Genomic DNA, 13,490 nt, shown 5'->3' with positions numbered 1-13,490 from the left:
TGATCTGTGAGTCCTGGGTGTCAGACAGTGACAGAAAGTGGATAGAAGGTGATAGATGGATAGAAGAGTGACAGGTGGATAGAAGTAAAAGATAGAGATGTCTGGAGGTGTATCGTATGGGAGGTCAAGGTTCACATTGGAATGTAGTGCAGGTGAAAGAAGATTTTCTTGTTTAATAGCTATTTTACAAGCCTAACAATGTTATAGAACACTACACAACAATATATAAAATCAAACCCTCTTTTTAATTTTATACACGCTTAATAGTTTCAAAACCTTTGATTTGTTGTATTAAAAAAAAAAGCTGTATATTGCTACTATTATTTTTTCTTCAAACTGTTATGTATCCTATGTTACTTGTTCAATTGAGACATAGAATTTGATATTTAATTCAGTTTACTATAGCAATTCTGAGATTTAGTGTCACCAAATACACACAAGCTTGTACAAAATAAGTAAAAATAATCATACAGCAAAGAAATAACCTTATGATAGAGCAAAGTAATGAAACAGTTAACTACTCTTTAGTAGTTAAGAGTATAAAACTGTATGATGTATTTACATTAGTAACAAATGATAGAAAAATTTTTCATATAATCTTCTCCTTATATTATAATGTAGTAACTGCAATGTGTTAAATTAGTTTATAAATAATTAAAAGAAGTAAATTTAAGAGAACTTACTTTTTAATATTATCTTGTGCAAAATCATTTCCTGTGTAATTTTGCCACTCTGCATCTGGCAACACAGTAGAAAACATTCCACTAACATCACGGTAAGTACATAAAGTTGTGATTTGGGGCTTCTGTAAACACAGTTATGAAAAAATTATAAAGATAATAAATATACATAAACATGTACTACTATGACATCATTAATAATTAATTAATTAATTAATCAATTTAATTAGATCAGTGGATCTTGAATATCTATTATGACAATACTTTGTAATACTTTTAATTGACAAATTAATTATTAACGTATATAACTTACAAGTGAAATGCCAGATGGGCGAGTTACGCTTAATTTACCCTGCCCTTTTGTGTCACGCAATGTTAACATGATAATCTGACCATCATCAGATAGTATCATAACATATGGATCTGCTGCTGATGCATGCACTAATGGTGAACCTAAATCTAATGGAATATGTTGTACTTGTTCTGGGCCTTGTAATAATCTAACTCCCATATATGAAACCTGAAAAAAATGAAAATAACAAAATCATAATTGACTGTTCATTAATATCATCCATCAAAATTATTAAACTATACCATATACACAGATTGAGCAAAAACTTAACACTTTCTGACTGGTTATTGTGCACATGGTGAAGATCACAGAAGAGTGGGGTAGTCGGAGTACCACTCCTCAGAGCTGCCATTTCAGTCATCTCAGAGCAGTGGAACACTACACACCATTTGCTGTGAATCAATGATTTTGTTGCACTCATGCGCAACAAAGTCCGTCGTTTCAATGCTCCCACGATCCTGTAGCTTCTTATAAAATGATCATGTTGCGATCAGAGAATTTCAGGACAGCATCAGCATCAAAAAGACAACTATCAGGATAGCCAAGATCCATATGAATAATTGGATAGTATATTGAATAGTTCACGCAAATGATTGAAGTCAATCCTAGGTGTTCAGAGTATTTACATTCTCTCAGTCTTCCTTTTTCCTGATTAGCCTCCAGGAATTACTGTTCAGGTATTAATTCAGAGGATGAATAAGGATGATATGTATAAGTGTAAATGAAGTGTAGTCTTGTACAATCTCAGTTCGACCATTCCTGAGATGTGTGGTTAATTGAAACCCAACCACCAAAGAACACCGGTATCCACGATCTAGTATTCAAATCCGTCTAAAGGTAACTGCCTTTACTAGGACTTGAATGCTGGAACTCTCGACTTCGAAATCAGCTGAATTGGGAAGACGTGTTCACCACTAGACCAACCCAGTAGGTTACATTCTCTCAGTCTGAACAATCCCAATCAAACTGTCAGAAAAAACTTGCATTCTGACTTGAATTTCCATCTCTACAAACTAATGGTTCAGAAATTGATCCATGATAGGGAAAAACATCAAGTTTAAACAAAGAAAATGTTGAAATGATGATAGAAAACATAGTAATCCTCATTGTTATGAAGCCCATTTCCACATGTTGGGTTGTGTTAAATAAAGAGGACCTACAATATTGATCTAATGCAACTCCAATACAGCTTAATGAGCACCTACTTTATACACAAGTTACAGTTTGGTGTGGGTGTTAAAAAGTTTCATGTTATCAGCCAGTATTCTTTGAAGAAGGCAGTCAGCTAATCACACTGAATGCAAAACAGTACACTTTGATGCTGAAGAACTTTACAAACTTTTTAATAATAATGGTATGCATGTGGCTTTAAGCTTAGCACATGAATAAATTACTCTCTGTAATATATTACTGTTCTGTTATTCTAAAAATTATCAGGTTTTTTGTTCTACCCTGCATACAATTTTGGGAGTTTCTTAATGGTTCAAAATAAATAAAATATTTTTATTTGTTTTAATTACCTATAAAAATTATAAGCCAAACAGCTTGTCCTATGTTAGGCAATATAATCATACATGATGTGCTATGCAAATATTATTCTATGGAATGAATTAGTTGCTCTGTCTAAATTAAGCTCCACAAACTTACAAAAGGATTCAAAACATCTAACATTGTGTTTACCTGTTGAAAAGAATCCTTTTGTAACTAACAAATTATCTGCCAAGGATAGCATTTAATATTTTGAAACCAGTTTCGAGGTAATCAGGAAACTTGTGTAAACATATGTGTTAAGTATGTGACCAAAGAATTTATACTATTTATAAATATATTCATTTTTTTATAACTTAATTACAGGTTTTAGATTTCATATTATACTAGCATGTTAAATTGGTTAACTTTTATCACAGCAACAGTTCTACTAAATAAATAAAACAAATCCCTTTCAAATTTATAGTCTTCATTACAATAATAGAAATTATAATGGAATTATAACCATTTTTTCTTTTATACCAAAACATACAATTCATAACAATATGAATAAAATCTGATAAAAAAAATCTATAATACTGATTAGAAGCTGTAAACTGAATACAAACCTGAACAATATACTTGTTATTGCCCAAATTTCCAGCAAATATTGTTGGCCCAAGTGTGTTGAAACCCGAATGATCTAATTCATTAATTTCATGTCCAGTCTGAAGAATCTAAAACAAAAAATTACAGTTTGTATATCATATAAAATTTTGAGATTTATCATACACTAAAATACTTTCAAATAAACTGGAAAAAACATTTAATACTAGCAGTGCATCAATTAAATTAATATTTTATACAATAAATAAGGAATTATTCACAGCTTCTAACTTTTTAAAAAAACCATTTTACATTTACTTGCAATATACTATTTATAAACTTCAGTTTAGTTTCAGAACTAAAATTAGACTTCATATGCTCTCAACTAATATACTCAAAGTGAATATTATAGAATTAATTTTAATAGATTTAAAAAAAAAGAAAAAAATATCTATTAACAAGAACAAGTGACTAAATCATGGAATTCACTTTACATTATCTATGTAACTTATATTGTAATTATGTTACTTTATACTTACTTTTCAGTTATTAATTTTAATAATTGTCAAGTGCAAATAACTACAACTTGTAGTTCCAAACAAACAATGATAAAAATTCATTTAATATTTTTGTGTACAATTAACCCAAACAGAAGCTATACATTTATTTAAAAGAGGAAATGTTAAAAATTAACAAATACCTTGTATTTATAACGTCTGCAAGAAAAATTAAAAAAATAATAGATTTCTAGAAGCGGTAAACTGCATCCTTTATAACTTAACATCATAGTAACTAGAATATCTGAGTGAAAACTGAAGGCTATGAAGAAAGGATTAAAACAGATTTAATAATCCGGTACCAAAAAATCATCAAAACTGAACAATATGTAATTTAATCACATGCTGTTGATGTTATTAAACTGCCAAATGATTACAGAAGTAAATGCCACCTAAAATACAAATACAGTCGAAAATAAGAACAAACAAGTTCTAATAAAGAAAAAGTAAATAAACAAACATTTATATCCAGGCAACAGGGTTTTAAAATGAATTTGAAAGAAGCTGTGTTAGAGGCTCTTATAAAAAGAGAGAGGTTGATGGTAAATACAATTAAATACAAGGGATGACAGAATGTATCATACAGTATGCTCAGAGATATTTGTAAAAACAGAAAAGGAAGATAAATGATTGGAATATATTGAAGAGATGAAATAAATAAATCTGTAGGTTGAGGGAAGAGATTAACTCAGATTAATATGAATTTGTTTATTTTTCATCAGTCATTTGACTGAGGAAAATAATAAAAAATTACATCAAATCAGTCAAATGAATGTTGAAAAAACGTCCAAATTCATATTTTTTTACGGAGCCAATTTATGGAGTGATACTCAAGTAGACCACGAATATTCCTAAATATATTTAAGAACCCTAAATCTTTAGAACCATAATTTTGGAATAAATAAATTACAAACATTTATATCATTAAGTTTATAAGTACATTATATCTACAGTATTAATTCTGGTAACATAAATGATTATTTGTTTGGAATTGTAAAAAAATTATCCATATTGAATAGGTTTAAGATAAATTCAGGGACAATAGCAGTAACACCAATTACACTAAAATGTTTCTGTTTTGAACTCTCATTAATATTCTTTCAAAAAAAAAATAAAAAAATATAATACAAAATTCATTCTTAAAATAAGAAATGTTAATAAAATACCATAGTTGATTCCGGCTGACTCAGGATCATAAATGCATGGGCAATGTCTTGGCTATCATCTATTCTACTATCCTTATTGGCTCCCACAACAGTCCACATATCAGTGCAACCAGGAAGTTCAAAAGTTGTAACAACCTATAATCATAATATAAGAACATAACTGTATAATTTTATTAAATAAATGTACCAATACAATATAAATTCTACTATCATATATAGTTAAGATTAATTATAATTAATGAAATAAATTATAAATTGTATTATACACAGTACGTCTTAAAAAATCCTGAACTAAATTAAATAAAAATACAGATAAATGAATTTACTCGCATCAGCCCTCTATATAGAACCCTTCTCTAGTTACATACTCATTGCAGCACCGGTAGAGCTTGTCAAATGATCTAGAGAAATCATTTTGTGGGATCGCTTTCAACTCCTCAGTTTGGATGGCTGGAATGTCATCGAAAAAGGTGGCCTTTCATCTTCAACTTGAGTTTCAGGAACAGAAAATAGTTTGCTGGAGCCAAGTTGGGTGGGATAAGACTGTGATTTGATTTACGGTGTAACAAAATGTTAAAACTGTTGCCATGTGTGCTGGAGCATTGTTGTGCAAGAGAGTCCAACTGCTCGGATCTGAGTACTCAGATTGGATTCTACAAATGTGACACATCCAGTGTTTCAATATTTTCAAACAGAATTTAGAATTCACGGTTTGACCAGTTGGGGCAAATTCGTGATGAATCAGGCCCTTGTCAAAGAATGCAAGCAACATTGTTTTCACTCTTGAGTTTTGCTGCCTCACTTTCACTGGCCTTTGTGCTCCAGGACAACCAACCAGCAGATTGATGCTTTTTTGTGGATCATACATGAACCACCAGCTTTCATCCCCAGTTACAATTGTTTGCATAAAATTCAAGTTGCTATCGGCAGTTTCAAGGAAATCTTGAGCGCAAGAAAGATATTTTTGTTTTTTGGTCAAGAAGTGTGGAATGAAATGAGAGCATGCATTTTGGTGGTTCATTTTTTCTGTTAGAATTGTATGTACCGGCGTCTTTACCATTGTTTCGCTTTTCTGTTATGGCCCAAAGGGTAAGATAAGGTTGTGCGAGCAGGAGTTCACGCATTTTTGCAACGTTTTCATTGTGAACAGCTGTTGACAGCCTCCCACTTTGTTCACCATCCACCACTCTCTACCGTCTTTAAAATGCTTCCACCATGTGTATATTGTAGTATGAGATGTAGCGTCATCATTGAATGCTTGCTGTATCATAGAATAAGTTTTAACAAAAGATTTTTGAAGTCGAACACAAAATTTTATCACACCTTTATGTTCCATGTCGCGAGCTTGCACAAGGTCATATGAACACAATGTACGCAGCCGAATATAGCTCAAGACTGGAGTGATGAAATTTTGTACACACTCATCAGACATCGTACTACATAGTTCCTTGGTTGTCCACGAGATGGCGCTACTTGTATAGACTACAGAAATTTAGTTCGGGAATTTTTCAGACCTACTGTGTAACTGGATTAGCACATAAATAGGAAAAATTAGTTGAAAAAAGGAAGAGAAAAAATTAGATTAAAACATATACAGATTGTAAATCCTTACAAATTCTAACCAACATAAATCACATTTTGTATCTCAGAGGGTAATTCAAACAGTTTATGAATTAAGGTTGTGGTAAAGTTTTAAGTCAAGTTGAATGGTTAATCCAATGACATGTACTTACAAATTAAAATTGTAACTTACCTGAGGTCGAAGTGATCGTTGCAAAACACATAGTGCTCCATTTTTTCCATATCCTGAGGATGTTACCAGTTCAACGTCAGGATCTGTGTTATTTGAAAACTCTTCGGACAAAAATGCAGGTTCACCCATTGAAACGTTGCCACATGGACCAATATTCAAAAGACTGTCACAAACCTAGATATAACATTACTTAATTTTTTTTTTTGTTTTGAGTATATAAACATAATAAAAATAAGTTTAAACACACTTTCTTTCCATACTTTATCATGCACAAACAAATAAGGGAAACAAGAAACAAAATAACTTACATTAATGATTTACTATTAATTATTTTAAATAATTATAAAAAATATATAATTATTAAATTAAATATCTATTAATTATAATACTGATTACCTTAAGGCCAAAATTAGTGTTACGTATTAATATTATAATACTATTTTAGTGTTAAAATTTACTGGAATATAATATACTACAATATTTACTGTAACATTAAACGTAGCAATGTAATTAAATTATTATTATTGTTTAATATACTATTAATCAGGTTTATTTAATTATTCACAACTCACAATATATTCAAAAGTATCAACTTCTAAAACCTTGATCACCAGAATGTTCTGATTTTAATTAGAAGAATTTCAGCTAAAACGACTTTTCAAACACCAGAGATATCCAGAGATTGCACCAGGCCCATAATTCATGAACAACTGGGTGGATGATGGTATCCACCAAAATGAATAAGAAATCTTATAGTGTGGAGATGAAATGAACACAAGTGGATTCTTCCCTAAGTTAATTTTTCAGCAAACTGAAGCAATAATTTGAGCAATCATATATATTCTTTTTAAACTAGTCATTGTTTAAATGCAGTAACGACCCAGAAATCAAACAATCATTGTAGCAATGCTATTAGATTTTCAAGATAAAGAAATTCAAAATCTAAAATTCAATATGCAAAACTTGATTTTGCTACACCTACTTTCATTTCCAAACTTTAAAGAGATTAAAAGGGTATAAAATTTCTTAATGGATTAATCTTGTAATATATAAGTAAATTACATCTATTTTTTTTTCTAATACTTTTAATTTTTTATAAATATTGTAAACTCCAACAGAAAATTAATAAAAATTAATTCTTTTCTTTCGATGTTGGACAGCATGAAAAAGTTTGTGGCTCTAGCTTTTTCTTTCTTGGTTGGCAGATTTACAGAAACCCCTTGAGAAAATAACCAGTAACTCTAACAGCAAAATAAAAACATTTTTCTTTTTTTTTCTGTGCGCACAACAAAGTATCATTAACAGCACTCGGACACAATATGACTACTGTAAGCAATTAATTAAAAATTAGACTGATGTAAAATATCTATTCTGTACACTAAAAGAAAGATTAAACCACAATAACAAAACAATATTGAAAATCTAAATTAAAAAAAACACAACTGAAATAAAGACATAATAATAATAATCAAATATTCGAACACAGATGCATGGCCTAAATAGTAAGACTTTAGATAATATATTTCCATTTCCTAAAATTATTCTGATATTAGCCCCAATTTTAAATTTTCAATGCAATGCCACATAACAGACACAGTCCAAAAGTTCCACTAGTCCACAGGTTCTCTAATTTCTCCCAGTGTTCAACCTACAGACTGCAACATTCTCTTTGACAAAAAAAAGTTACAATAATTAATACATAAAGTATGGAAAATTACAGTATTATAACTTAAAGGAGTTTGTTACACCCTCATATAGTAAAAAAACAATTATTAATTTCAATAATGTTTTTTTAAAATTATTTAAGGTGTTTTTTTCAATGATATACATATGGTACCAACCAAGCAGTCACAGACATCCAATCAAGGGCATATCTCATCAGTTTGAGACACAATTAAACATTTTGTTCTCAAGATACTGACTTAAGACATGTGCATTAGTAACTTTTGTACCTCACTTTAAAATAATATTATGTTTAATATAATATGCATGTAATTTACTTCCTTAAACTATTTTTACTTTATCATACTCTACATAAAACTATATACTAGAGCTTTTGAAATTTAAAGAAAACTGTCATTAACCTGTAAAAAATAAGACATAAATTAAATTTGATAAAAAGCACAGAATATCTATAACAAGGCATCATGTAAGAAATCATGTAAAAATAAATAAATCATGGAAGAATAAAAATATTCCAATTAAACTAATGTATGAAGTTATAACCACTTGATAATCACACAGATTCATACTTCACATGGGAAAAATTTCTTCTGCATTATGTTACATCTTATAATTTACAAAGTCTTTCAATGTAATTAGGAATCATACCGGAGAAATTTTTTTAAGCGATTTTAAATAAAATTACCTCAAATGTGTAAGAAGCAATCTGAATTGATGTTTGGGCTTCACTACCATACACTTCAAGTTCATCAACATCACGAATTTCTGTTACGTCAGATGCCATCCAATCGCCTACAAGTAATAAAAAGAAATTACTATTTTTTATTTTTTTAATAAATATAAGGAAATATAAGTTTTAAGAATTATTTGCTTTTTTCTCAGATTTTATAATTGGGGAAGAAAAGACAAAAGTATTATGAAAAACTTGCAGTATCAAAGGTATCAAGATAAAAACCTGTTACAACAGTGCACACATAAAAATGAGATGAATATAAGTCCATAGGATAAAATTAAATATTATGATCAGAAAGTTTTAAATATTTATGTGTATTTTTAGTCAAGGATGACCGTTTCAAAAGATGGAAAAGTTTGAAGAAATGAAAATACCAGACTGACTTAATGTTGACTCATGTAAAATTTAGACCAAATAGCAATTTTATAATATACTGGATTGCATTGCTGGTCACTTACTGTTGCTGATATATTCATGTGAATGAGTTAACAAACAAAAATTTTAGTAATAAATCATTTCTGGATTTTGATTGTACAAAATCTTTTAGCAATATCTTGTACAGGTCAAAACATGAATATCAAAACTTGCAGGATGAACTTATTTTAACCAAACTAAGCAACTTACATGATTAAAATATTAGTTGTGTTATGTGTCACTTAAAACCTTTACCACTGAAATGAACCCTCTTAATGCAGAAATATATTCTTGCCTTAATTCATTAAGGAAGTACTTTTTTCTTTTATTTCCTAATGTGTATGTTGCAATCTGTTTAACTAATGAACAATAAGCAACTCCCTTCCCGGAGCCAATGAGATGAGGATGACATGTAAGATATATAAATGAGGTGTAGTCTTATAAAGACTCAGGCCGACCATTCCTGAAACATTAACTGAACCTCAACCACCAAAGTACACCAATATCCACTGTCTAGTAATCAAATTCATATAAAAACATATATTAGTTTTAAAATGAATGAAAACTTTTCCTGATGATGGTTGAATGACTGAAAGTATTCACAAACACAGTTTAATTGTTGGTAGGAATGAATTTTAATTTATTTTATTTATATATAAATATAAAGCAACTAACTTTTACTAGGATTTGACTTCAGAACCTTCAAATTTGGAAAATAGCCGTTGATTTGCAACTTGTTAACCACTAGACCAGCCTAACGGGCAGGATGCACTTAATTGACATAAAGAAGAAATTTTAAGCAGAGGTTCTTTATTCTTTCTGAAGCTAACACATTTTTGAGCACTTACATTGCAGTACTTAACACTGCAGCACTTCCTAATAAGAAACAACAAAAATTATATAAAGCTGACAATGAAAAAAATACAAAAAAAGAAATGTACTTAATTGGTACATTTATAAAAACAGATATTGTACCTAAAGTATCAAGTCGTTTCTTTTTTGCAGGATTAGAATGATGCTGAGGTTCTGAACTTCTTGGTTCTAGAGTATTTAATTCCTTTTCTGTGAATCTAAGTAGAAGTGAATTACCAAGCCTTGACCCAAGAAATAAATAATTTTCTTCACAAACACAGGTCTAAAAAAAAAAAAAATAAGAAGTAAGCTTATTGAAGGAATGAAATTCTTTTTATTCAAGAAAAATTACCACTAAAAACATTACCTTAATTAATTTTAACAATGAAATAATTCATTTAGAAGAACTAATAACAAAGACTTGTAACATTTTCCACTTCTGTAAAATATAAAAAATGCAATTGCTTAAGTACGAAAAAAATTATTGGGTGCCATTAAAAAAAATCCTGTTTTCATAATATATAGGTGTCCCATATAAAACACAACCCATCAATCACTCATCCATGAAATTTCAAAAGTCAAGCTTACTCCCTTACTCGTTACTGAAATGGACTCGTCCAACATCTGAACATCACGGCGACACAGTAGAACACTACCGATAGTAACAACAATGCAATCATAACGTTCAGTGTATTGCTAGAGACATGATGGTGTTTTCGCTAGATGAACGTGTTTTCATTGTTGAGTCGTACTTCAGTACGAAATCAGTGGTTACAGTGCAACATTTGTTTTGCCATAAGTACCCAGATAAACCAGCTCCTTACAAAACATCAGTATTAAGGTTAGTTGCAAAATTTAGAGAGACTGGTTCTGTTAATAACAAGGAACACAAAAGATCTGCGTCAGTGTTGAATACAGATACAGTCACTGAAATCAAAGACCGATTACTCGCCTCGCCAAATAAATCGATCAGATGTTTGTCTGCTGAAATTAATTTGTCTAAATCAACTGTTCATCGGGCGACCAAGCAATTACAATTAAGACCTTATCGCATTCAAACGGTTCATCAACTTCTTGAGCCTGAAAAAGAAAAACAGCTACAATATTGTCAATGGTTCCATCGATTTCTGCATGAGGGAATTAATGTTATGGATTCGTTATTTTTCACAGATGAAGCACGGTTTCATTTGGATGGCTATGTAAACAGCCAAAACAGTAGAATTTGGAGTGCTGAAAATTCCCACGTTTATCACGAAAAACAATTACACCTGCAGAAGTTGGGCAGGTGGTGTGCGATATCGCGGAAGAAAATAATCAGTCCTATTTTTTTCGAGTACACCATTAATGCAGAACGATATCAGGATATTTTATTTCGGTTCATCGCACTCTTGAAAGAGGAAGACAGACACTGCTGGCTACAACATGACTGTGCGACATCGCACTACGCAGGTTCAGTTTCTGATTTCGTCGAGGAATTCTTTGGTAATCGTGTTATCGGTCGAGGCTTGTGGCCACCAAGATCTCCAGATTTGACTGCAGCAGATTTTTTCTACGGGGTTACCTCAAAGAAAAAGCCTACAGCAACAAACCACGAACACTTGAACGATTGAAAGTCAATATTGAACAAGCTGTATTAAATATCCGGCCACAAACTTTGAAAAAAGTTGAAAGAAACGCTGTAAAAAGAATTGAAGCTTGTATTCAAGAAGATGGCGGCCACTTCCGACATTTACTCTAAATGTAAGGTAATGGATGGTAATAATAAAAATTACATTTACATTTACACATGCCTTTTTATTATTTCAATACCTACCAATATAAGGTTAGGTTGCGTTTTATATGGGACACCTTGTACTTTCCAGTCATTTATTGTCATGATTTTTAATGTACTTTTCAACACTAGGAAAAACGAACATTATCTACTCCAAAATCTTCCCTGTTAATAGAAGCAAAACACATTATAACACCTTAATAAAATAACAGACCACACCAGTGATTTTGATCATTCTACAAAATATTCCCTGTTTTACTGTACACATCAACATTTTAGCATGGAAATGATAAATTTAAGTTTAAAAATTTCCAAACTAACACCATTCTCTTGTTTAGTGGTAGTGTCTAGCTTGTAATTTTTGGTACCCAGTTAGCCAATTTTTTGTGCTGCTAAAGCCTTTTAGAAACATATTTATCATACCATGAAATCTGAGGAAAATCATCAGTTGAACTAGATATAAAAACTTATTTTGCCAGATTTTTTCGTTAACACATCGCAAGCTCATTATCATGTAGGGATAGTGGTTCCAGTCATCATCAAAACTCTCTGTCATCTACTTCTCTCTCATCACATCACATCATTATTTTTTCTCCTTACACACAGACATTAATCATGGATTTCTAGTGAATGTGTTTTTTTAATTTCACACACATACAAATGAGAACTTTAAGGCAGATAAAATTATTCAGAGAATTATTTCTAATAAAGTAAAATATTAATATATACACACAATAAATACAGTGTTTATCACTTCTACAGATTAATTTATAGTTTTCTCTTGATGGTCAACTGTTAATGGCATATCACTATAGTATATCAAAAGCATAAATAATGAACCATACTGTACTACAGCACAGTCAAAAACCCACCAATGTAAAAATTTTAAAAAAGTGAAAATACAAAATTGTTAAATGAAACATAAAGATGGACATGTAACACTGTTAATATACAAGTTGCTCACATACAACATTGTTCACACTAAATGAGTTGGCTTCAACAGATCAGGACCTGTCATACACTGTTTTTTTTAGTAAAACCACCAGAAAAGAAACAAGAGTCTACAAACTGGTCCCTAAGTAGAGTTGCCACCACCAAACCGCACAACATCAATGACAGTATCTCAATAAATTCTAGCATAATTACAAGAGTCAAGGATAAGTCAGAGCTACCTTGTGGAAAGTAATCGCAGTAGTCTATTACAAGAATGAATTTACATTTAATCAAAGTGAAAAAAATAAATAATAGGCCCATTAATAACTTCTTAAATTTGCTAATTTTTGCTAGCATTTTAAATTCCATTAGTACATATCTATTATTTGAGTGGGAGGACTAATGACCAAATATTTATTTTTAATTCATTTTATTCTAAAAGAACCTGATATATATATCAGGTATTTTGTATAAATATACATATATCATTTATAAAAAATTAATGTTTTCTTTCTTACATCTG

At 30.5% G+C, this 13,490-nt stretch overlaps 1 protein-coding gene across 1 annotated transcript in view; it reads right to left on the bottom strand.

Moving 5' to 3' along the window:
• Cpsf160 (cleavage and polyadenylation specificity factor subunit 1) overlaps positions 1-13,490 on the bottom strand; it is an 86,288-nt gene that overhangs the window by 55,646 nt on the left and 17,152 nt on the right. Inside the window, exons 7-13 of the mRNA XM_075358570.1 lie at positions 10,387-10,546; positions 8,950-9,056; positions 6,582-6,755; positions 4,829-4,963; positions 3,129-3,236; positions 994-1,200; positions 684-805 (exon numbers count right to left, since the gene is read on the bottom strand). Of these exons, the coding sequence (XP_075214685.1) occupies positions 684-805; positions 994-1,200; positions 3,129-3,236; positions 4,829-4,963; positions 6,582-6,755; positions 8,950-9,056; positions 10,387-10,546 (1,013 nt within the window). The remainder of the gene's footprint in view (positions 1-683; positions 806-993; positions 1,201-3,128; positions 3,237-4,828; positions 4,964-6,581; positions 6,756-8,949; positions 9,057-10,386; positions 10,547-13,490) is intronic.

The sequence above is a fragment of the Lycorma delicatula genome, chromosome 2 (genome assembly GCF_047948215.1).
Source record: "Lycorma delicatula isolate Av1 chromosome 2, ASM4794821v1, whole genome shotgun sequence".
Classification (NCBI taxonomy): Eukaryota; Metazoa; Arthropoda; class Insecta; order Hemiptera; family Fulgoridae; genus Lycorma; species Lycorma delicatula.
This window is presented reverse-complemented; position numbering and strand designations above follow the sequence as displayed.